This window comes from Cricetulus griseus, chromosome 9 (assembly GCF_003668045.3).
Source record: "Cricetulus griseus strain 17A/GY chromosome 9, alternate assembly CriGri-PICRH-1.0, whole genome shotgun sequence".
NCBI classification, from domain to species: Eukaryota; Metazoa; Chordata; class Mammalia; order Rodentia; family Cricetidae; genus Cricetulus; species Cricetulus griseus.
The window spans coordinates 6,542,371-6,567,194 of NC_048602.1; the positions used below are offsets into that span (position 1 = coordinate 6,542,371).

At 49.8% G+C, this 24,824-nt stretch overlaps 1 protein-coding gene across 2 annotated transcripts; it reads left to right on the forward strand.

The window, feature by feature from the left end:
- The first annotated feature begins 1,611 nt into the window (after nucleotides 1-1,611).
- Spint2 (serine peptidase inhibitor, Kunitz type 2) lies at nucleotides 1,612-24,533 on the forward strand. Of its 2 annotated transcripts, XM_027430565.2 has the most exons (7): nucleotides 1,612-2,159; nucleotides 17,669-17,839; nucleotides 20,664-20,723; nucleotides 21,705-21,758; nucleotides 22,302-22,463; nucleotides 22,702-22,740; nucleotides 23,983-24,533. In XM_027430565.2, exons 1-7 carry the CDS (start codon nucleotides 2,054-2,056, stop codon nucleotides 24,147-24,149), a joined length of 759 nt encoding a protein of 252 aa, XP_027286366.1. In that variant the 5' UTR covers nucleotides 1,612-2,053; the 3' UTR covers nucleotides 24,150-24,533. The 2 variants fall into 2 exon arrangements, with proteins under 2 accessions (XP_027286366.1, XP_027286367.1); XM_027430566.2 differs by lacking the exon at nucleotides 17,669-17,839 and having other exon boundaries at nucleotides 1,615-2,159; nucleotides 23,983-24,531.
- The last annotated feature ends 291 nt before the right edge of the window (nucleotides 24,534-24,824 follow it).

The window sequence follows — 24,824 nt, forward strand, 5'->3', positions numbered from 1 at the left end:
CAGCTTCCGAAGTGAGGTGGCAAAGACAGGCTGAGGCAGGAGGATACATGAAAGTTCAAGATAAGCCCTTGCTACACAGTGAGAATTATCTCAAAAGTGGGGTGGGGGGCATTGAGACATGGCTCAGAAGTTAAGAGCACGGGCTGCTCTTGCAAAGGACCTGGATTCAGTTCTCCGCTTCCACACGGCGGCTCACAACCACCTGTGACTCTAGTTGCAGGGGACCTAATGCCCTCTTCTGGTCTCTGTGAGCAACAGGCACACACGTGTGGTGCTCATGTATGTATGCAGGCAGAACACTCACCCACATAAAATAATCTTAAAAAAAAAAAAAGATGTATGTATCCACTGCTCCTGATGCTTTCGGTATTTGTTCCTTATCTTTTCTTTTTTGCTTTTGTTTTTTTTGTTTGTTTGTTTTGTTTTTCAAGACAGTGTTGCCTTGTGTAGCTCCCTGTGTAACTAGCTCTTGTAGAACAGGCTGACCTTGAACTCACAGAGATCCGCCTGCCTCTGCCTCCAAGTGCTGGGATTAAAGGCAAGCGCCACCACCTCATGATTGAGAGCACTCTTTTCAGGGATACTGTGATCACTTTAATTGTCTTGGCGGTGATGCGGTACTCCTGTTAGTCCGGCTTCATTCATCCAGTTTGTTTCTGGGACACCCTTCCCAGAAACCCACCCTGGTTCTATTGTAGTGCTCCGTGGGTCTCCTCTGCCCCCACCCCCCCTTCAGCTCAGGTCTGTTCATCCTGAGGCTCTGACCTTCGTCCTAAGACCTCTCTATAACTGTGTGTGTCTTCCTGCATCCTGAGGCTCTGACCTTTGTCCTAAGACCCCTCTATAACTGTGTGTGTCTTCCTGCATCCTGAGGTTCTGACTTTCGTCCTAAGACCTCTCTATAACTGTGTCTTCCCGCATCCTGAGGCTCTGATCTTCATCCTAAGACCCCTCTATAACTGTGTACTCGTGTCTTCCCGAATCCTGAGGTTCTGATCTTCGTCCTAAGACCCCTCTGTAACTGTGTACACGTGTCTTCCCGCATCCTGAGGCTCTGATCTTCGTCCTAAGACCCCTCTATAACTGTGTACTCGTGTCTTCGCGTGCAGGGTCTGGGGGATCCTCTTTCCAGGCAGTCCTGGCCGGCCGTCGAGCTGAGCAGGGCACCTGTGTGGGCGTGCTCCTATCTCGCACTGGTTTTCACCGTCTCACCCCCTGCTCGCTCAGCCCTAGGATTTCCCCATCGCATTCCTCGTCACTCTTCCCTCTGCTCCCGTCTGACGACACACAGGCCAGTCTGGCGTGGTCCCTTCCGAGTCCGGGACATTCGGTCGTGGCTCCGCGATCGCCGAATTTCGGCAGCATAAAGCCCTCGCCCGTGACGGAAAAGGCTGAAGCCAGGCGAGCAGAAAGCCTCGGCTTCACCCAGAACTGCGTATCCCTTGCCCTGGTCCCAGCGCGAGAGCGAAAGGCGCCGTGGTGGCGTCGCGCTCAAAACCCGCGCGGAACAAGGGTGAGGGAGAGCGCTCCGCTCCGCGGGAATCACCCCCTCCCGCCCGGGCGCCGCTGGGGGGGGCGGGGCAGACGCAAGCCACGCCCCGTCCCAGGAGCCAGGGGGCGGTCCCAGGTGAAGGAGGGAGAGCGGCGGCTCAGGTGCCCGCCCTCCGCGCCTGCGCCGTGCCCGCCCCGCCCCGCCAGGTGCGCTCCGCCCCCAGCCCGGCCGCCGGCGTCTCTGGCTTCCCAGCGGCCGCCATTCGCGGTAGCGACCCCCGGACGTCTGGACGTGTGGACTTTCCCCCAGTCCCGGGTAGAAGCGCCGCCGAGCGTCCAGGGGCGCGTCGGGACCCGTACGCGCCAAAGAAAAAAGAAAAAAAGCCAAACAACACCCCCCCCCCAAGGGGGCGCCGCCTCGCGATCCGCCCCCGCTCCGGGCGCAGCCGCACCTGAGCGCGCGGGCCTCCAGGGCGCGTGCGCGGCCGCGGGCCCTCCACACCTGCCCGGGAGACCCTAACGGCCGGCGGCGGCTCCGGGCCCGGCTCGCGGGCGGCAGGTCATGGCGCAGCTGTGTGGGCCGCGGCGGGGCCGGGCGCTCCTCGCCCTCTTGGCTTCGCTGCTCCTCTCCGGGGCCGAGGCGGCCGGCGGAGACCGAGACATCCACGGTGAGGGCCCCGCGGGCGGGCATCCAGGAGGAGGAGCGGGACGGGGGGACGGGGGTGGCTGGAGAGGGGATCCGGGGCGCACGGGCGTCGCTGGGGCGTCGGGGATGGCGAGGGTGTGCGGGGCGAGCCGGCCTTGCAGGTGGGAGGGAGGCTGGGGACACATCGGAGCCAACAGAGAGAGAGCGAGCGGGCGAGCGGGCGATCGCCGCGGTGTAAGAGTAAAGCCAAGTGTCCCTTGGGAAGGGAGCTGGGGGACATTGATCCGGGAAGGCGTGGCGGCGCTGGTCTCCCCAGGGGCAGGAAGTGGGTGAGGAACTCAACGAGGCGGAAACTGCATGGCCAAAGAAAGCCTGGGGAGAGGGAGGGAGAGGGAAGGGGGGGGCAGCCAGGCTTCCAGAGGCGGGGGTTTGTTTGGCTGCCCCGTTGGCAGCTTTGGGTACAGGGAAGTCGCTCCGAGGACACCTGCTGAAGGGCAGCAGCCTTCCCGAAGTGAGGTCCCGAAGCGAGAAGAAAAAAAAAAACAACAGTGGCAGACGGGAGGAGCTTGGCCAGGGTGCCAGCCCGGGCCCGGGCACCTGGGAGGAAGGAGAGTGTTGTTGGTATTGGCATTCAGCAGCTGGCCTTGGCTTCTTCAAGTGTCGTTAGTACTTGAGCAAGCGCTAGCCGGCTCTGAAAAGAGTTCATTGATTTGAGTAGTAGACGCTTGGAGTGCCCGCCGAGTGGCGGTGACGACGACTGTGCTCGCTAGCCCTGGTGATAGGAGTTGACTCAGACGAGACAGGTTCTTCCTTTCGCGGAGCTTGGATTCCAGTGGGAGAGGAGATGGCGAGCACACACTTAAATGCAGAGTACTTGCCAAAGACTAAATGACTAAGCGGCACCCGCAGACAGGCCGAACTGGTGATAGAAGATGAGGGGCACCCTAGCTGGGAGGGTGTCTGAGGAAGGTGACGTCTGAGTCCTAGCAGGAAGAATTGAGGAGGTTGGCAGTCGTACCGAGACCTTGGGATCAGTGTCCTATGGGAGTAGTGGAGAAACAAAAGCCTTGGTCCATAGTAAACTTGGTTGTGGTCAAGGAAAAGACAGTCCCCAAGGCTGGAACAGGAGTGAGGAAGGAGAAGAGGAGTGAGAAATGGACGGCAGCCACATAGCGCAAGGCCTTCTGGTCAGCCTATTGGATGAAAGGGAAAGCAGAAAGCGTGGCAGGCAGGCAGGCAGGCTATCCCTATGGTAGCTTCTGAGAAATGGTTTATTCCCTGTATCTTAAGACTGGAAAAAAAAGTTGGGAATGCCAAGGGCCAGTGGGGAGCGAGTGGCTCAGCTCTAGATCCAGAGTTAGGAACACAGCTGTTGATGATTGTAGCATAAACCAGCCTCCAGCAGCCCTTAGGGGCTTTTTCAGATAAAGACATAATTGTCACTTTGTACCTGGAGTTACCTGGCCTGCGACTACCTCTGGTTACGCTTCTGCATGTTCTCTAAGCCTGGGACCAGCCTGATGTGGGAGTGCCGCCACAGGCCTTAGGAAGGTTGCAAGCTGAGCAGTCCTTGCCTGTTGGCTTTGGCCTGACTGCTGCCCCTGGCCAGACCTACTGACCTTTCTGCCCTCACTTATCTCAAGTGCTGTTTGTCTGAAAGCTTCAACAGCTTGATCTGAGGCAGGAGGCAGTTTTGGGTAGTGTGTGTGTGTGTGTGTGTGTGTGTGTGTGTGTGTGTGTGTGTGTGTAAGTGTAAGCAAAATCGTGTACTCAGGTGGGGTGTTTCTCTGGCATGTTTAGCTGCACAGTGCCAACAAGGGGAAGTGAAGGGCGGAGGACAGGGGTGGATGTGAAAGGCTGTTCATGGAATTTTATCTACACCAGGGGTTGAGGGGCACTGAAAGGTGGGGAATAGGGCCTGCAGGTTGACACCTAGAAAACTAGATGGAACAGGTGATGAAGAAATGTAAACATTAGGGTTACACTGAGTGATGTGAGGACAGACAGAGGAGGCTCATTTGTCTTGACTGGAAATCCCCCACAAGTAATAACAGCCTGAGACAGACAGGTAAGGATTACAGAGAAGAGAGGCCCTGGGTAGTCAGATGGCACAGCCTTTTATTTTGATGACAGATGGTTTTGTTTGTTTTTCTTTTCCACAAGAGGTTAGGGAGGGTGGAGGGAGAATGCTCCGAGAAGCAGGCATCTAGATGCTGGTTAGAGAAAGGTGTCATGGTGGCTCATGGGGATGGAGAGTCAGCTCAGTGTTCTTGCAGAGGGTTGATCAGTTCAGTTCAGGGACCACATGGTGGCTCACAGCCATAACACCAGGTCCAAGGGACCTGATGCCCTCTTCTGATTTTCTCAGTCATCAGGTATGCACCTGGTGCATATATATACATACATACATACATACATACATACATACATACATACATATATGTATGTATACACACACACACACACACACACACACACACACACACGTAAAACACTGATGCATATAAAATCAGCCTTAAATTTTTTAAATTAAATTTATTCTTTCTGCTTGTTTTTTGAATTAGGGCTTCTCTGTTTAAGCAGCTCTCTGGCTGTCCTGGAAATTCTCTGTAGCCCAGGCTGGCCTAGAACTCAAATCCACCTATCTCTGCTTCCTGAGCACTGGGATTAAAGGTGTGTGCCACCACAACCAACTGGGTTAAAAAAATTTTTTTAAAGGTTCAGAAAAGAGACTGATGAAATGAAAGGGTACTGGAGTTGAATGGAGGCTGTTGAGGGTTGTGGAGAACCTTGAATGGGTGTGGCTGATGTTTTATGGCCTGACTGTTGGTGACTGAGGGCAGTAGGAAGGGTGTCACTGGTTACTTAGGCAAGCAGAGTAAAGCTGATCTTGCACCTGGTGTTTCCATCCAGCATTCAGGGACAGTCTCAGTCTGCCATGGAGACACAGGAGGCCTTACAACTAAGATAAATGTATGATTTCCAAAGTTGGGAATTGACATTGCCTGAAAGTATGAAGATCTGATTGATAGGACCTGAGCAAAATACAGGCCTGTGTTTCCACATGGCACCCATGGGTACAGCCAAGAACTTTTGTGAGACAAGACACTTCCAAGACTCTGATACTCCTTCTCTGGGTTACCTGCCTGCCCTGTATGTCTTGGGTTGTGGCTGTATCACGGGACTGCACTCCCTTTGGTTCGTTCTCTCTCTCTCTCTCTCTCTCTCTGTCTCTGTCTCTCTCTCTCTCTCTCTCTCTCACACACACACACACACACACACACACACACACACACGTATGTCAGTTTTTGGGGAACATGCTACTTCCTAAAAGAGGAATACTTTACCAAGTGTGTCACTTCCTTAGGCCTTAGGTGATAATCCTGATATTTAAAGGGCCCTGAATTTTTTCTTTTTAGGGCTGAGGGTTTAACTTACAGTCTCACCTATGTCAGACAATCACTTTGTATGCTTTTTTTTTTACATTTATGTCTGTTATTTTGTAACAGTGTCTTACATGGCCTAAACTGGCCTCACATAACATGAAGATGACCTTGAGGACTATCTTGCCTTTGCTTTTCTAGTAATGGGATTATATGTATGTGCTTATTTTGAGGCTGACTCCAAGTTGCCTAGGTTGGCCCTGAACTCCTTCTGTGGCCCAGGTAGGCCTTGTACTTGGGATCTTTTACCTCAGCCTCCTGAATATCTGGGATGACAAGCTTGTGCCACCTACCTTGGCTGAAATAATATAATTTTGATCATAATTACAAGATGAGATAATACAGTTTTCCCAAGTTGGAAATTCCTTTAAGAGTCATCACTTAAGTTCAGCTCCTGCTGCCAGTAACTGTTAGCTGCACCTCGGGCATTAGCTGTTAATGGTTACTTGATCTGGCTTCTTTGTTGATGGTTCTTGGGAATTTCCATTGGAGCTGAGCCCAGCAGTGTTCATTCCAGAGCCTCCACTGACTTTGAAGCAAGCGTCAGTTTCCATTAGCCTCCTGGGTTACTTACAGCTTCGAGATACCTAAATTGCAAGACATGCTTTTCCACCAGTCCCCGAAACATGCCATTAGTCCCCGGCTCTTTAGTCTCCTTGCTCACATGGGTGGTTATGACCCTGATGGTCAGCATGGCAGCTTAAGAGCTGAAGTTCATCTGGACTTGGGGTCAGCTGGATACATTGACGAGGTGGTTGTCCTGTTGTGGGCAAGGCTGTTTGAAATATGTATTAATTTAGCCAATATGTACTTAGTAAGTACCTACTTCTTTTTTTGTTTTTTGGAGACAAAGGTTTCTCTGTGGCATTGGAGGCTGCACTGGAACTCACTCTGTAGACCAGGCTGGTCTTGAACTCACAGAGATCCTCCTGCCTCTGCCTCCTGAGTGCTGGGATTAAAGATGTAAGCCACCACAACCCAGCAAGTACCTACTTTATAAAGTATGAGTATAAAGTATATATCACCTTTAGAACCTCAGGGTTAAAACATTGTTTTGGGAGACTGAGGCAAGAGGATCACTTGAGATAAGCCCTGGGCAATGTAGTGAAACCTCTCTCTTAAAAAAAAAACCCCAGCACAAGTCCAGGCATGGTAGAGGCAGATCGGGAGTTCAAGGAGTACCAGGCTAGAATGAGTCTCAATAGACAAGAATGTTTTTAGCAAAACAACCCTGAGTGTCTTCTTGTCCGGTTTCTCCACTTTTATGAAAAAGAGTCATACCAGGTGGTGGTGGCCGCAGCACAGGCTTTTAATTCCAACACTCGGGAGGCAGCGACAAGCGGATCTCTATGTGTTTGAGGCCAGCCTGGTCTACACAGCAAGTTCCAGGACAGGCTCCAAAGCTACAGAGAAAATCTGTCTCGAAAAAACCAGAAAGAAAGGAAGGAAGGAAGACATAAAACATAAGAGGTGTGATGATGCCAGCCTGTAATACCATCTCAGAAAACTGAGGCAAGAAGGGTCAGGAGTTTGAGTCCCTTCTCAGCTACTTGAGACCTGTCTTAAACAACCACAACAGAAAATGTCTTCTGGTGGTTTTTTGTTTTGAGGGGGAAAACACACCAGATGTGCAGACAGTAGCTGAAGTCCAGGTTTCTTTTTTCCCCAGATCCCTCACTCTGCCTCCCAACTCCTTATTTATTTGCACTCCTATACCAAAGTGTCATGGTGCAGATGAGGGGCCAGACCACTTGGAGACATTGCTGTTGTCACCTGAGAAATCCAGCAGGGGAGAGGGGTTCTTATGGCTGTCCTGTTTGGCCCGGGGCTGTTTTGACTTTATCTTTCCCTGTCCGTCACCTGCTTTGTTGAATTCCAGTGAAACCTGCTGCTCACCCTCTTTTTTGCAGTGTCAATATGGTTAGTTCCGCCTTCATAAAGTGTGTAGTCCTTGTTGAAAGCTTTTAGTTTTTCCTTTTTTGGCCAAATAGCAGTAGTCCTGCCTTGGCCCCCAAGTGTTACAGAGCTGCACCACTGCACCTGGCTTATTTTAGTCATTGATAAGTAATCTTCACACCTAAGTTCTCAGTGCCTAGCTTTGCTTAGCTTTAGGCAGTGAATGGGCAAGGCAGCAGAATGCATCTGGGGTGGGGGTGGGGATCTATGAAGAGGAAGCAAACTGACGTTCTACTTTGTCCAGATAGCCTCAAGATTGATGGCGAGGGGCTGCTTCCTCAAATGCTTGAAGTCCCGGCGGGGATCTTCCTTAATGCCTGTAGTTCCAGCGCTCTGGCAGTGGGGATTGGGGGAGGAAGAAAGAATTAAAGGTTATCCTCTGCTACATAGCAGTTGAGTTCAAGGCTAGCCTGCATGAGACCTGGTCTCAAAATGAAGAATAAAAGATTAATGGCTTGTTCCATAGCCAGAAGCTAAGTTTAAGGGAAGGGCACAGGCCAGTGCTTGCAAATGAACTTGCCAAGAAACACTTTGATACTTCCTAAATACCTAACTGGTGTAAATCACACAGACAGAAGCTCTGCCAGTTATGTTCATAATGTCCTCAGCAACACACAGGGAAATGGTGGCTTCATAGGCAGGCCTTTGCTCTAGCCCCAGAGCGTCTAGTTATGTTCATAATGTCCTCAGCAACACACAGGGAAATGGTGGCTTCATAGGCAGGCCTTTGCTCTAGCCCCAGAGCGCCTAGAAACTGTGGGGTTGGGATTTTGAACTAGTGTTTGACGTGTGCCCATGCTGGCTTTGAACTAGTAAAATGAAGCAGTTCTCTTGCTCAGCCTCCTCATGGAGTCTTGGCTCACACCACTGTGTTTGGCCAGCTTAAGCCAGAAAGTGGGCTTGCTGTACCAAAGAATAGGAGGCTTTTTGTCCAGGCCTGGAGTACAGGCCTATAACCCCAACTACCAGGGAGAAGAATCAAAGCTTTAAAGGCCAGTCAGGACAGCTTCATGAGGCCCTTCCTCAAAATGGAAACTAGAGAGGGTGGGATGTGGCTCAATTCTAGAGCCCTTGCCTGCCATGTGTGAGGCCTGCATTCATTCTCAGTACTGTTTTAAAAGTTTATTCTTCCATTAGACTCAGACTTTTAAATTTCTATCCATGCGCCATGTGTGTGTCCTCGAGACCAGCAGATGGTGTTCTCGCTGGAACTGGAGTTACAGGTGATTCTGAGCCATCATGTGGTGCTGAGAATCAAACCTTGGTCCTAGGGAAGAGCAGCCAGTGCTCTTAACCACTGAGCCATCTCTCCAGCCCCTCATTAGATTTTGTAAATGTTTATTTGTGGGTGTGGGTGTGCCTGTGCTCACATGTGTTTGCGTGCTAGAGGACAACCTGTAGAAGTCTGTTCCCTCCTTACAGTGCCGCTCTTGAAATAAAACTCTCGTCACCCACTGAATGTACTCAACTTCTCTCTCTCTCTCTCTCTCTCTCTCTCTCTCTCTCTCTCTCTCTGAGACACACACACACACCTCTGCCATCCTCATGTGTTGTGTTGTGTTGCAGTTCCACAGTATGAATAAGGAACTAAACAAGGTTGGTGGAGCTGCCAGGAAGCTAGCCAGTCAGAGGCAGGACGAATGCACTAGTTCTTTACTGGAACAGCTTCCTTCCCAGACTCCAGGTATTCTGCAATCTGTGTTGCGTACTTCTGCTAAATGATTCCTACTGTGTTACTCCCTTTGGTCATTTCCTTTGTACTTCATACAGGTTATAATAAGCCCTTTGAATTTGGGGTGTGATTATAATTTTCCTTGTGGAAGTCCCCCTCCAGATGAGGGCAAGCACACATCCCCACTTGATGGGCCCAGTTTATTCTGAATGCAGATAATCCACACTCCCTCCATCTCAGGACTTTCAAGAGCATCTTTAAGAGCATCCCTGCTGAGAGGGGTGGCTCTGATGTGAGATCCCAGCTCAGGAGGCTAAGGTAGGAGGTCGTTTGACACAAGCCAAGAAAAGGGAGAAGGCAGGAAACGCCTTTTCACCCTGACATGCCTCTAGATTCCCATAGTGAAGTTGCATGCTCTCCCGGCTTCCATATAGCATCTGTTTCCCAAACTGGTCCACAGTTTTCCTCAGGGAGCTCTGCCCTGCCATTAAGCCACACCCCACCCTAAGTAGCCTCTTCAGTGGGCTGAGATTTGAACCCATTCACATTCTAAACAAGAATTCTGCTCTGTGACTGAGCTACATCCCAGCCTGACATGACAAGTATTTCTCAGATAAGGTCTCTGTGGCTCAGACTGCCTGGGACTCAGGATCCTCCCGTCTGACTCCCTGGTGTGCCGGAGTGCTGGGAATATGGACAGGGGGTACCACACCTAGTGTAAAATAGTTGAGGGTGGGGAAATTTATGTGAATGTGTGCATACACATGTACCTGTGGCGTTTCTGTTTTTTGAGACTGTCATTGTATCCTATGCTTGGTTTTTAGCTTTTTTTTTTTTTTTTTTTTTTTTTTTTTTTTTTTTTTTTTTTTGTGTTTTCCTTTTTCAAGACAGGGTTTCTCTGTGTAGCCCTGGCTGTCCTGGAACTTGTTCTGTAGACCAGGCTGACCTCAAACTCAGAGATCTGCCTGCTTCTGTCACCTGAGTGCTATGACTAAAGATTTAAGAAAGCAAGAAGGGCACACACCTTTAATCCCAGCACTCGAGAGGTAGAGACAGGTGGATCTTTGTGAATTCAAGGTCATCTTGGTCTACATAGAGTTTTTCCGGGTAGCCAGAGCTAAGCTGACCCTGTCTCAAAAGGAAAATAAATAATAGAAGAAAAGAAAACAAAAAGGCCCAGGATTGGCAGCAGTAGGGAAGAGCAGGTGGGAGGCCAGCCTGGGTTACCGGTAAACTAAACGCAAAGGTGTGTCATGTGCTGTCCAGACTGCAGGGTGGCTCAGCCTTTAAGGGCATTGGCTGCTTTTCCAGAGACCCTGGGGTGAGTTGCCAGCATTTTCATGGCAGCTCTCAGCTATTTCTAATTCCAGGGATTCAACGCCCTCTTCTAACTGTTTAGGGTTCCAAGCATGCACATGAAATAAAGGTTTTAAACAGTGATGCCTTCAGGCAGGTGTGGTGGCACACTCCTTTAATCCCAGCATTTAGGGAGGCAGAGACAGGTGGATCTCTGTAAATTTGAGGTCAGCCTGATTACAGAACAAGTTCCAGGACAGCCAGGGCTGCACAGAGAAACCTGGAAAAACAAAGCAAAAGTAACGCCTTCATGAGATGAGACCAATGGAGGCTCATTGATGCAGATGGCAGGCCCCTGTGTGCAGGTGACCAGTACCTGGGAGTCTCTACCTTACAGTCTGATGTGGTGTACCTAGGGTTGCTCCTAAAATTCAGAGCTGGGAGTGGAGCTTGCCTGTTGTACAGAAAGACCTGGATTATATTTTTAGTACTTGAAAACAAGTGAAAGAGTGTGGGAAAGAGCTGTGTCCCTTACCCTCTCTTCTCCCCTCTTCTCCCTTCCCTACCTCTCCTTCCTTTGATGTTTTTGGGACTAATTCTCTCTATGCAGTTCTGGCTGGCTGTGAACTCTGCCTCCTGAGTGCTGGAATTAAAGGTATGCAGCACTGTGCCTCTTTTTATCAACAGCATCATATGTTTCTAAATTAAAAAGGGAAAGTTTAAATCATAAAAACACTTGAGTGTGGTAGTGCACACCTCTAATCCCAGCACTCAGGAGGCAGAGGCAGGTAGATCGATGGATCTGAGTTTGAGGTTAGCCTGATCTACACAGTGAGTTCCAGGACAGCCAGAGCTACATTTGTTAAACTCTAACTTAAAAAACCACTCTGCTCTTCACTCCTCTGTCTTGGACATTTTTCTACCCTGGTGCACACGTGTCTATTTTTAACAGCTTGGAGTATTCCCTTATCTGGATGTCTCTGGTGGTTTTGCCGGCACAAACAGATGTGTTGGTGGGATTTCTCAGCTGTAGATCTGTGGGCACCAGGCCCTGTGTGGATGTGGTAACAGCTGGCCCTGCTCTGTGAAATCTCTTTTTCTTCTCTCTCATCTCCCTTCCACTTTCTTTCCTCACTCTTCTTCCTTCTCCACTCACACTACAGAGCCCTAGCTGGGCTGGAACTCACAGAGATCCACCTGCCTCTACCTCCTGAGTACTGGTGTTAACCCTGTGCACCACCATGTCCTGCTTACATCTTTACATTTGCTGCTTGTGTGGCCTGCGGGCTTCACGATATCTGAAGATCTTCATAGCTAATAACCTGATTCCCTCTGGTCCTTACTCTTAGGAGTTCTAAGTGGCTGTAATGAGGAGAGCTGAGTTGCTTTCTGCACGGTCTAGGCTTTTTGACAAAGAATAAACTGAGAAATGTGTGGTGGGGCATGCAAACCTTCAAAGTCTGGGATATGGGTTCTCACTTCTCAAGCTGTAGTATGTCATGTGGTGAATGGCATTTTCTAAACACTTCAAAGAAGAAGTGACGTGTTATCTTTTTAATTTCATTACCATATGTATGTGTATGACGATGCACATGAGTGGGGGAGCACTAGCGTACCACCACGCACTTAGAAGTCAGTCTCCTCCTTCCACTGTGGGATCGAGGGGTCAGACTCAGGTTCTTAGGCTTTAAAGGCCAGAGTCCACTGAACCATCTCACCAGTCTTCCCGGCCCTAAATTGCACCTTGTAAAAATGCCAGCCTCCACCCCCAAGTGCTGCATTTCCAGGTGTGTGCTAACACACCCAGCAGTTTGTTTTTGAGTAGTTGAACAAGATCCAGGGAACACTATGTTGTGATTTGGAAACTCTATGAAATGAAGTTTTAAAGCATGTAAACAAGGCTTGTTGTAGTGCAGCCATCCATTTGTGCATTGTCTGCGACAGCTTTTGTGTTGTCATGCTGGCCTGTGGTAAAGGCAGTTTTCCACATGTCGGAATTTTCATTACCAGTTTTCCTGGGTAATGTGAGGCTCTGCAGTAGGGTTCGTGTGTGAGCCTCTGAGGTTCATTAGTTGTGAGTGCTGGGGATGGGGAGCAGGCCCAGCTGCTGAGATGCTTTGTGAGTCACTGGTGCTTGAGGGGTTGCTGATGCGGTCTGGCCGCTTGGCTAATGTACACAGCAGAGCATGTGATTTGTACTGCCCTCATCCCTGTGACAACCTGTGTGACAGCTTACAGGAATGAGTAAAGAGGGGACTGCAGAAAAAACACAATGTACCTGAGAGAAAGCAGTAACCCTGGACATGAAGTTCCACACTGGTGGGAGAACTGGCCAAGGAGACACTGCCCCCATTAGAGGCTTGAAAAGCTTCACAGAAGCGAAGAGAGCGGTGCTCCTTCTGTGCCATGTCCCGGGGGAGTGAAGGCAGCAGACTTTTGTAGAGTAAAGCAACTCAGAGCAGAGCTTTATTTTTATTTTAGATACAGTTCACTAGACAGCCCTGGCTGTTCTGGAACCCACTGTGCAGTCAGGCTGGCCTGGAACTCTCAACAGAGAGCCTCTGCGTCCTGAGTGCTGGGTGTGAGGTCCTAGGATTAAGAGTGCATAACTACCATGCCCACCCTTAGATCAAGTTCTGGACACTGCAGGAGAAAAAGCTACAATGTTACAAGTGGTTCTAGACTTAGAAAAGGCCAAGTGATGGCCTGTGCCATGTCATTGGAAGTATGGGGAGAATACCAGAAAATCTGTTATGTGGGGGAAGAAATGCACTTCAATTCTCAATATTAATAAGAAGCGGCTGGATGTAGGGTAATCTCTGTGAGTTCCAGACCAGCCTGGTCTGCATAGTAAGGCCAGGGTCAGTGTGGGCTGCTCGGCAAGGCCCTGTCTCACACAAAATGAATATGCTATGTAAATACCTGTTTTTACATCTGTACCCAGATTATTTGTTTTGATAATTCGTTTTATTTTGAGACAGGTTCTCACTGTGTAGCACAGATTGGCCTCCCTGCCTTCTCAGTGCTGGGATTACAATTGTGGCAATTTAACAAACATTAAAGATGACAGGTATAAGATTGCTTTTCACCTGGCAGTGGTGGTGCATGCCTTTAATCCCAGCACTCGGGAGGCAGAGGCAGGTGGATCTCTGAGTTCGAGCCCAGCCTAGTCTACAGAGTGAGTTCCAGGAGAGACAAAACTGTTACAGAGAGAAACCTTGTCTCAAAAAAAAAAAAAAAAAAAAAAACCAAAAAACCCAGTAAGTTTGGAAGCTGGGGTGTAGCTCAGTGATAGAGCTTTTGTCTCACACACCCTAGCTGGGTTCCATTCCCTGAATACACACGTCCTTCCAGAATGAACTGTAGAAACATAAGAAGCCTGGTGTTTGGAGTATATGGAGCTGCACACTTGTAATCTCAGCACTTAGTAGGTTGAGGCTTGAGTTCAAAGCCAGCCTGGGCTACTGTGTGAGATGCTGCCTTAAAAAAGAAAAAGGCCTGGGTATAGTGGTGAATCCCAGCCTTGGTGGAGAGGAGGTAGAGATAAGAGGATCACTCCTTCAAAGCCGCCACAGCTACATAAAACAAGTTCAAGGCCAACTCTGGTTACATAAAACCCTGTCTCATCAAAAAACAAAACACCAAGCTCCAGATGAGAGACCAGATGGGAAGATGAGAAAGGTTGGGGACATTGCCCTGTAGTAGAACACTTGCCTACCACATGTGAGGCCCCGGTTCAGTCTCCGGAACCACGAAATGATAATACATAGAAGCGTCACACTGGTATTAGAGTCTCTGTTTCCTGTCCCTCCAGCGTATTTGGTATATTCCTAAAGGAAACTTGCATTGCAGCTGCAGTATTTGTATTTTAAAAAAAAAGAATTAGGTCTGTCTTTTGAAGCCTATAAAGCACACTGGTGATCCTAAACTTTTGTGTAATGACCTTGTTAAAGATGGCAGCAGGTGGTGCTTGGTGGCTCCCAGTTCTTAGAGTTCCAGGAAGGCAGGGAAGCTACACAGAGACCCTCTCTCAAAAAAAAGCGACAACAGCTCTTTCTTTCCATTTGGCAGAGCAGGGTGTGTAGTCATGTGAACCATTGGCAGATTGTCTTGGTTAAAACTAGTGACCTGAGAACCAGAGGAACCAGTTTCCTTTGGACAGCATTCCCAGACACCAGTCTGTAATTTTACAGCAGTGTATGTTCTGAATGCCTGCCAAATTAGGATTTATTCCCTTCAGCTTCTTCCTGGTTTTCATGGAGAGAGGGGATAGGAGGTATAAAAGACAGAGTCTTGCTCTGTTCTCCTGACTGGCCTGGAACTCAGTTTGAGTAGACCATGCTAGGCTTCAATCTGGGGTGATCTTTGCCTCTGCCTGAGTCCTGGAATTAGGAATGGATGACCATCTGTCCAGCCTTCCTGATTTTCTCACTGAATTTGGAAGTGATGGAAGTAATTTTGTAGTCTAGGTTGGATGTGCTTGTAATCCTGGCATTTGGGAAGCTGAGGCCAGCTTAGGCCACTTGTAAAGACCTTGTTCCCCCAAAAAAACCATTGTGTTTTAGTATGTGTGAGTGTGCCAATAGGACTTGAGGCCACAGTGTAGCTCCTGTAGAGTGCTTGTCTAGGCCCTGGGCTTTTCCTCAGCGCTGAAAAGAAACCAACAAACAAGCAGGGAACACACCTTTCGTGATTACCTGCAGATACCCAGACCATTCACGTTTCCTTCTTTCACGACAGGGTCTCTCTGGCTAGCTGTGTAGACCAGGCTGGTCTTAAACTCGAGATCTGCCTCCCGAGTACTGGGACTAAAGGTGTGCGCCACCACACACAACCAAGTCATTTTTTTTTTTCCAGTCTTTTTGTTTAACAGTCAAAGCCCTTATTAAGAAATAGCTTGCTGAGATTGTGTCCAGTCACATCCTTGCAGCCTTGGCTAGCACTTGTGGCATGTCACTGTGAGTGACCCCGTAACTGAGAGCAGAGGCCTCAGATTGCGATAAAGGGCCCAAGGAATGTTGGCTTCCAAGGAGCTCTGCTGGCTGTGTGTTTTCCCACTGCATGTTGATGCCACTCGGGCCCCTCCGCTGCTCTCGGGAGACCTTGTCCCAGCACCTGGGCTCTGAGCAGATCACTGTGAATTTAGTTCTCTCCAAGCTTCAGTGCTCATGTTTGGAAGCAAAGGGTGTTATTTGAGGTTCTGTTTCATTGTGAAGATTACATTTTCCTGTTTGTTTTTCTATTTAGTGTGTATTTGTGCACATGCGCCCTCTGAAAAGCATGCCATTGCACTTGAGGTCAGATGAGAACACCTCTTGGGAGTGGATTCTCTTCTACTGTGCAGGTACCAGGGATTGAGCTAAGCTGTCTGGCTTGGCTGAAAGTAGTAAACCATCTTGCCAGTGCTCTGGTTTTAGGGTTTTTTTTTTTTTTTTTTTTCCCCAGTCTTCGGTGGCCATACTAGCCTTGAATTCACTGTGTTGCTGAGTGAGGTTAGCTTTAAATTCCTGATCCTCCTGCCTCTACCTCTCAGGAGGTGGGATTATGGGTGTGTGCCAGCACACTGTACCTAAAACCACAGAAAGCAACAATAGAACCACAATTGGTGGCCACCAGGACTCTCAGCTTAGCATGGGTCCTCTTCATTTTGTGTTGCTGTTAGCAGCGTTGCCTCCCCCACCTGACAGTATGTATGCTGGGCCAAGTCGAAACCAGAAGATTCTGCTCCGTGTGTTTACTCTGGGCATTGTTGATCCATTCTGTGTGTTGTGACCTTTGGCATGATGTCAAAAGCGTCTGTCATAGGTGTATGCCAGCTGGTTCTTTTTCTTTTCTTACTGTGGTAGCCTTGAACCTTGTACTTAGTAGGCAAGTATGTTACCACTGAGTGAGGTGTCACTGGTTCTTCCTGGATTTTTTTAAGTTTTGAGACAGGCTTACTAAATTCCTCAGGCTGGCTTTGAACTTTCCATCCCTCTGATTCTTGCTCCAGGTAGCTAGGGTTACAAACCTGTGCCATGAGCCTTGCTGGGGAGATGATTCAAGTCACAGGCTTGAGGACCAGTACCTACATGAAAGCCAGGAGTAGCAGCAAGCACCTTTAACTCTGCCCATGCTGCAGGAGGGCTGGGAGTGAATGTGGTACTGCATCCAGCCCTTTGGGGGGGTTCCAGATGTTGAACTCAGGTCATCAGGCTTGTGCTAGTCCTTTTACCCACTGAGCACCTCTCTGGCCCTGAAATTTTCCTTTTCTCTTAGTTCATTGAGATTGATTGGCATGTATGGGAGTTGCTGAGGGGAAGTTTTTGTTCTGCACAGTAGCAGTGTGTTGTGTGTATAGATTGATGTTTTGAGAACGTCTGGTTCCATGCCCATCATCATAACAATTTGAGAGATGGAGCGGAAGCATAAACCTGCCCCTCGCATTTCCCAAGATTATCTCCAGTGGAGGAGAGGAACAAGAGCAGCTCTGGGACAGTTGGGCTGAGAGCTGTCATTTGGGTGCTCATCAGGTTGGCCTCCAGGCTGGGCACACAGAACAGTGTGCACTGCAGAGGAAGACATGGGATCTGTGATCAGGTTCTGGTGGCTTTCCATTCTTGAGGCCGATTCCCTTGCCTTGTTCACAGCCCCCTGACCAGCCTCTAACAGTGACTGCAAATGTGTCTGGAATACTGTGGTTGGTATTTTTCCCTTTGATCGAAGTGGAACAAACCTTCGGACTCCCTGGAACCCAAGCCCACAAGCTGGGTTGCCCTTTAGAGGTGAGAAACTAGGGTTAGGAAGCTTGTCTATGAGGTTCTTGGATTTGAGTGTGGGTTTTGTATCCGAATGTCTTTGTAAGAGGACTGTAGGGCCTGGCATGTGTCTGTCTAGTGCTCTGCTGAGCCGTACCCTCACTCCTCACTGTGCCCCCGTTAAGGAAGGGGTGTCGAGGACAGAAGCCACCTGCAGCTGCCGCTGCATCAGGTGTTTCTCTCCATCGGAGGAGGACAGTGTCAGGACAGGCTTTGGGACCAGGTCAGGAGGAACTGGTAGGCCCAGAATACTTTGCTTCCCCTTTGGAGTGTCTTGAAGACACAGACTTCCTCCTATAGAACGTGTGTGTGTCCTTTGACCCCGGGACTGTCCCCATCAACCCACATGGGTTCTGTTTTGTTTCAGAGTCTTGTGGAGTTTCGAAGGTAGTGGGGAGATGCCGGGCTTCCATCCCCAGGTGGTGGTACAATGTCACTGATGGGTCCTGCCAGCCATTTGTGTATGGAGGCTGTGAAGGAAATGGCAATAACTACCAGAGCAAGGAGGAGTGTCTTGAGAAGTGTGCTGGTGTCACTGGTAAGACTGGAGTTTGGACAATTTGATGTTTAGAGTTCAGTTAGGATGTTGACTGGGTCCAGAACCTGGAATGGGGTGGGATGCAAAAGCAGGCCCAGTGTGCTGGTCCTGTGGCCATACTGGTTTCACAACATGCTCTCTACTTCTTACTGGAAAGAGTTGAACTACCACCTGGCCTCCTGATCCACTCCTACAGGCCCTTGTTCTCCAGGCTAAAATTAGGGTTATTTCTTAACCTCTGAGACAAGTGACCCGAAAAGCTCACGAAGCTGTGTTAGTGCTGGAGTATGCTCCCTGGAATCCACACTCCTCCCAGTCTTTACTTACGAGGCTCTGACCCTTACAGTTCAAATAAAACCTGAAGCCCCAGCAGAGAGCTCCAAGTCCTGATCCCTCGATGCTGTCCCCAAGGCTGGGGCCTAGCTGCTCACAAAGATTTTGCACAGCCTTTCGGAGCATGCAGATTTTTCTGATGACTTGAAACCGTGATGGTTTTCTGTTAAGCCCCAGTGTTTCACAGTCAGTCCCCCACAAACGGTGATGCTTGTGGTTTTCTGTCTACTCTCTCAGCTTGGAGCTGTGCGTTCAGAAGTCAGATGAACATGTTGAGGTGGTGTGAGGCCATCAGCAGTCAGGTCTTGTGCAGTGGGTGAAGTGCACAGGCTGAGCATGGGGAAAGACAGTTTGCTTGTTTGGGGATGTGTGCTTTTACTGTGTGGTCCAAGGAAGTCTTAACCTCTTTATCTTGCTGCTTCTTTCTGCCTCTAAGTACTTAGTTTATAGGTGCCCGCCACCATGCCTATCTAGGGTGTGGTTTTAGATGGTGCAGGCCAGTCCTTCACCTTTTGGGTGGTAACTGGTTCATCCAGAAACTGAGTGCAGAAAATGTTATTTCTTGTGTTTTCCTCTCCTGTGTCAGGGGAAGATTTGGGAAATGTTGTTTGCTCCCCTTTGTTGTGCTATGACCGTCTTAGAAAGAGGGTTGGAGTGAGCATGAACAGGAGACAGTGGGCATAAGGCACTCACTATCCCCCTGGATGTGGTCTAGAACTTGACCCCAGCTACAAGGGCCTGCACAGCTCTTGGTGGGCATTTGGTTGTATGTCTCTTGGCACTCTCGTGGGAAGGAATCTGTAAGGCAAGCTGAAAATTGCCAAAGCCTCTGGTCCCTGGAGTCCTTTGCCAGTTCTGTTGAGGGTGTGTGCCAGTTTATTAACTTGTAATGGGAACTAGAACCTCCTAGGGGACCAGAGTGTCCCTGTGCCCGAATTCAGTCTACAGAGGCAAGGTTTCTAGCACATTGCCGGAAAGTGGCCTGATGAGGGCACAGGTAGGAGGCAGATTGAGGGGATCTGGCCAGGCCAGCCCCAGGCACTTCCACCTACTATCTTAATTTGTACTAGAGACAACGACATCAGATGCCAGGCATGGTGATACCCAGCTGCAAAATTGAGAGGCTGATGCAGGTGGATTCCAGGAGTTGAGACCAGCCTGGGCAATACAGCAAGATCTTCTGTCCAAAAAAGAAACATCCACACCACACATAATAAACAGGCTGTTTTGAAGTTTGTTGCTCCACTCCAGCCCCACCCCCCACCCTTCTATTGGGACAAGGTCTCTCTGTATTGCCTAGGCTGGCTGCTTTGAATATCTTGCCTCAGCCTGCTGAGTAGTTGGGACTACAGGTATGTCACCATGCACAGTGTGTCTTCTCTGCCATTTCAAGAGTGTGTGTGTGGTTCAGCAATATTGAATGCATTGCACTGTTCTGTGCCTTTAAGGATTCTAGATAAAGAAAATACAAACTGGGTGTGATGGCTCACGCCTAACACTCTTATAGGAGGATTTCTACAAGTCTGAGGCCAGTTGGACTATACAGTTCCAGGCCAGTCTCAGTGACAGGATGATAACCTGTCTCAAAAAGTCAAAATAAGGAGCTGGAGAGATGGCTTCGTGTTAAGAGCATTTACTGGTCTTACAGAAGACCAGGGTTCAGTTCCCAGCACCCACATCAGGAAGCTCACAACTGCCTGTAATCCCAGTTCCTAAATCCAGTACCCCTTTTTGACTGCATCAGGCATCTGTAGGCAGGTGGAACACATAAACTCATACTCATTCAGGCATACACACTTTTATTTATTTATTTATTTTTAACATTTAAGAGAAAAGCGCAGCCGGGCGTTGGTGGTGCCTTTAATCCCAGCACTTGGGAGGCAGAGGCAGACGGATCTCTGTGAGTTCGAAGCCAGCCTGGTCTACAACAGCTAGTTCCAGGACAGGCTGACTCCAAAGCAATACAGAGAAACCCTGTCTGGAAAAACCAAATAAATAAACAAACAAATACAAGAAAATCGGCCCTACCTACTAATGTAGAGGCGCAGCTCTCCCTGAAAAGGGCACACCCACTCACAGGTGTGTCTTACCATTTCCCTCAGCATCTCCACTAATCTCTCTCTGCTTACGATCTGTGTTCAGATGGGGACAGTGAGATGGCTCAGTGGGTAAAGGCCAAGCCTGGAGAACTGACTCCTTCACATGTGCCCCATGACACAGACATGCATGCATGCATACACACAAAATAATTTTTAAATGTCGTAGCTCGACTTCCGGGGGGGGGGGGCGGGGGCGATGGGCTCAGCAGAATAGGTGGCCCTGGGAGCCCTGACTGTGAGTCCTTTTGCTTCAGCTTGTGCTGACTCCTCAGACAGTCCCAGTTCCTCAAACAGCCCCGGGGACTCCAGGGAAAGAAGAAACGAGGACTGGTTGTGGCACATAGGGCCCCACTTGATACTGATTTTCTTTTCTGGTCTTTGTCCCCTCACAGGGAGCACCATTGATGGTGTGGCCAGGACCGGAAATGGAGCTGACTCTTCTGTCCTGAGTGGTAGGTTCCTAAGACCCGGGTAGAGTGAAGGCCGCCTGGATGGTGACTGAAAGGGACACTTGTAATTGGGGATCGTAAAGTGCGCCCACATCTGCCTCCAGTGCACCAGCATCAGGCACTTTTTGGGCAGAGGTGTGAGGCTCAGGCCCTGCCCTCCAGGCTGTGCCTGCTGTGTTGTGTCCTCTGCTCCCCACTGGGGTTGCTGTCTCCCTCCTGCTAGAAGTCCTTTGCCCTCTGCCACCCCGCCCCTCTGTCCTCTGCTGTCCTTCATCTAGAGCTTTGTGTTAGTTTGCTTTGTAGTGCTGGCAGTAGCCGCCCTGCTCCTCTTTTATGCTTAAGGGACTCTGCCGCAGGAGCCTGGGTGAGTGGTCCCTACTAGTGATTGTACCCTTGGGGTTAGGCCTCAGGCCAGGGCCTCAGCAGGGCCAGCAAGGCCAGCCCTTCCACGGATAGGGGGAGGAGCTATAGAACCCTGATGGGGATAACCCAGCCCCCAGTGGCCAGTTCCACAGTCTGGGCCCTGGTCTTCCCATCTCTGACAACACATGTGTGGAGTTTGGTAGCTGCTGGTGCTCCGAAGCCTTATGCGAAAGCTGGGGGTCAGGCTAGAGCACTTCCCAGTTGTTCCAGGCCCTTGTTGGCTGTTTGACCCTGCATGGCAACCCTTATTTCCAGCCTGGATCTCTGAAGGAAATTCCCCAGAAGTTTCTGGGTTTGTCAGAAAGTGAACAAAGCTGTTTTCTTGATCATCTCAGAAACATGGCTGAGATTAGTTTCCTTGGTAACCACTGCAGTGACAGGAGTCCCACCTACCTCCAGTGTTCATCAGTGTGTCCTGTGCTCCAGAGGACATCAGGACCAAGGGATATGTCCACTCCTTTAATTATGACACTGCCTATGCTCCCTCCATGGGCCCTTTACAGTCAGCCCTGCTAAGCCAATTGTCTTGTGTCCTCCTAAACCACACTTTTCATGTTGCAGTTCCCAGGAAGCAGGATTCTGAGGACCTCTCTGGTGAGATCTTCAACTATGAAGGTATAACTTCAAAACTGTGTCCTTATGTGCTTGGCATTGAGACTCACTAGGAGGAACTTGGTAGGCAGGGCCTCCAAACCTTCCCAGGTGTTGTACTTTAGAGCAGGGATTGGGACGACAGGCTGTCAGGCTTCAAAGTGCCGGCAGAGTGAAGACAGCCATTGTGTGCTTCTAGAACTAACCACACCTTAACTCTCACAGCCCTGTGCTGTGCATAGGAGCTATTGCCTGTATGTAACTCCCTTGTGTAAAGTGAAGGTCCCCTGACAGAGAGCACTCGCGCGCGCGCACACACACAAAACAGAAAAGGAAATGTAAGGCTGGTGTCCCCAGGCCGTACTGGAAGTCTGACCCACAGGCCTTGGACGGATGGCCCTCTCAACACTCTCAACACCCGCTGAGCTGTCCGTGTAAGCACTCTAGGCTTGGCTCTGCTGCTCTTGGAGAGTGCGGACTGCACTCCACCTGCTGAGCTGTCTGTAGGCTTTCTAGGCTTGACCCTGCTGATTTGTCCTCCTGAGGGTTCCTTACTCTTGCTTGTAGAATACTGTGTCCCAAAGGCTGTCACTGGGCCTTGCCGTGCAGCCTTCCCTCGCTGGTACTATAACGTTGAGAAGAATTCCTGTGACAGCTTCATCTACGGCGGATGCCGGGGCAACAAGAACAGCTACCTCTCCCAGGAGGCGTGCATGCAGCGCTGCTCTGGCAAGTCAACTGACCCCATCCCTTGACTATGGGGCCCTAGAGAGGCCCTTTCCCTGTCCTGCTCCCTAAAATGAGGGCTTTGGAAATACCTATCAGACCCTTGAATGACAATGTTTCAGAGCCTCCAGGGCTCTTGGGGAGAGCCTTAGTGTTCAGGAGGCTGAGGGGACCCATTTTGGTCCCAGCCCAAAGGATGGAGAGCATGGTGTACTGACCTCAGATTTTGTGTTCTCTTTAGGCAAACAGACATATCCTGTCCTAGCCCCTGGAGTAAAAGGTAAGTGGCCTCCTAGCCTTCTCTCCCTGCCTCCCACCTCCCTGCCACTGGCCTTCCTGGACTAACTGGGCTCTGTCCAGCTATGTTTTCTGCCTTGTTTAAAATATTGTTCTTCAGTGGAATGTCCTTGTGGCAGAGTGCTGTGTCTATATGAAAGGGGCTAGCAGCTTGGAACTTGTGAACATTTGTCCTACAGTAAACACTATACAAGTGGAGGCTGAGCCTGAATCCCTAGGTAGCCTGTTTGGGCCACAAGGAGTGTCTGGCAGACAGGCCTATCCTATGGAGTTCACACACAAGCCTGAGGGTAACCCAGGGGGGTGGAGGGGACTTAACCTCCTTGGGGAATGAAGAGGTGGTCAGGGGTGTCAAGACCAGTCTGGCCTGGTGAGGAGACCCTGTATTCTCCCACTTCTGCTTCTGGGCCTGTGTGTAGGCAGTGAGTGCTGTCCTATCAACCTGCCATACTGGTTTGGCCTCTCTCTTGATCTTTTTCCTTGTTGAGGAGCCAAGACCTGGCTTACAAGTCTGCCTTGTTCTAGAAATAGAATCTGGTTCTCAAGGCTGGGGCTGGAGAGGTGCCCAGGTCTTGAGGGCTAGTTGTGGGTGGAGTTGGGCAGGGGATTGCTCCAAAAGGGTAGATAGATCCAATAGCCAGTGCAGGAGGGGAGCCAGGAGATGGAGCTCCACCTGGAAAGGAAGCTTCTCAGCTGAGCAGTGGGGCAGCTGCAGTTACTCACCTGCAATCAGGAGCCCTGGGTCCCTCCCAGTACTGCTGGGTACACTCTCACCAGCCAGGCTTATTGCTCAGGCAGCCACCTGCCGAGGTTCATCTGTTGCCATTCAGGAGTTCAAGGCCAGACTCAGCTACATAGGATGTTTAAAGTCACCCTGGGCCACTTGAGACCTTGTCTCAGGTAACCGAAATAGGGCTGGTGTGATGGCTCAGCAGGCAAGGGCACTTGCTTCCAATGTGACAGCCCAGGGTCCATCCCCAGCACTCACATGGCGGCTTACAACCATTTGTGACGTGAGTTAAGGGAATCCATGCTGGCAAACATACAGAAACAAAGTTATCAAGGACACGAGCCGTTCTGTGTATGTGGCATGACAGGGGACCATGCTGGCAGGCCGTCTCTCCAGACTCTCAGGTTGAGGAGGCATCTGGTCCTCTTCTGGGGTCACCCTGCTGGCCTTCTGTCCATGTCCCTCCTCGTCTTACCTGTCCCCTCTTATTCCCAGCGGTGGTCCTGGTGGGGCTCTTCGTGATGGTCCTGATCCTCCTCCTGGGGGCCTCTGTGGTCTGCCTGGTCCGTGTGGCACGCAGGAAGCAGGAGCGTGCTCTCCGCACCGTCTGGAGCACTGGGGATGACAAGGAACAGCTGGTGAAGAACACCTGTGTCTTGTAAAGGCCCCGATGCTGGGAGAACAGGAGGGAGGGGAAAACATGTTTCTTAAAAACAGAGCCACTGCTTGTATCTATGAGATCATTAGGGAAGTTTGGTCTTTGTTTTCCCGTGGCAGGGAGGGCAGAGAGGCTCTTCCTTGTCCTGTTTGGCTACTTACCTCCCTGACTTCCGTCCTCTCAGTAGCTTCCCCCCCCAACCCGCCTTTCCACCCATTGCCTCCTTCAGCCCACTAGCATTCCTCTTCTGGTAGCTTGCTTTGTTTGTGTGATTTATGTGGGTTTTTTTTTTTTAAGTAGATAAAGGTTTTTTAATTGGGATTCTGAAAATATATGTGTTTAATGAAATGGGCCTTTTAAAATAAAATTTACTAAGTAGTTTGTTTGTTTGTGACTTATTAATAACATCTGTTAACGTCTTTCTCGGGACTTGATGTACGTACCATCTGCAGACAGGCCTTTTGCTCCTTTTTCATTTTGGAGACAGAGTATGTTTTTTCTTTTTTATGCTGTACAGGGTGTTGTGTATCTCAGGCTGACCTTAAACGCTTTGTAGCTGAGATGATGTGACCTTGATGCTGCTCCTAGTGCTGACATCACAGGTGTGTGTCCCTGCACCTGGAGCTGCACCCCAAAGTCCCTCACAAGTTTTTTTTTTTAAAGATTTATGTTTGACAGG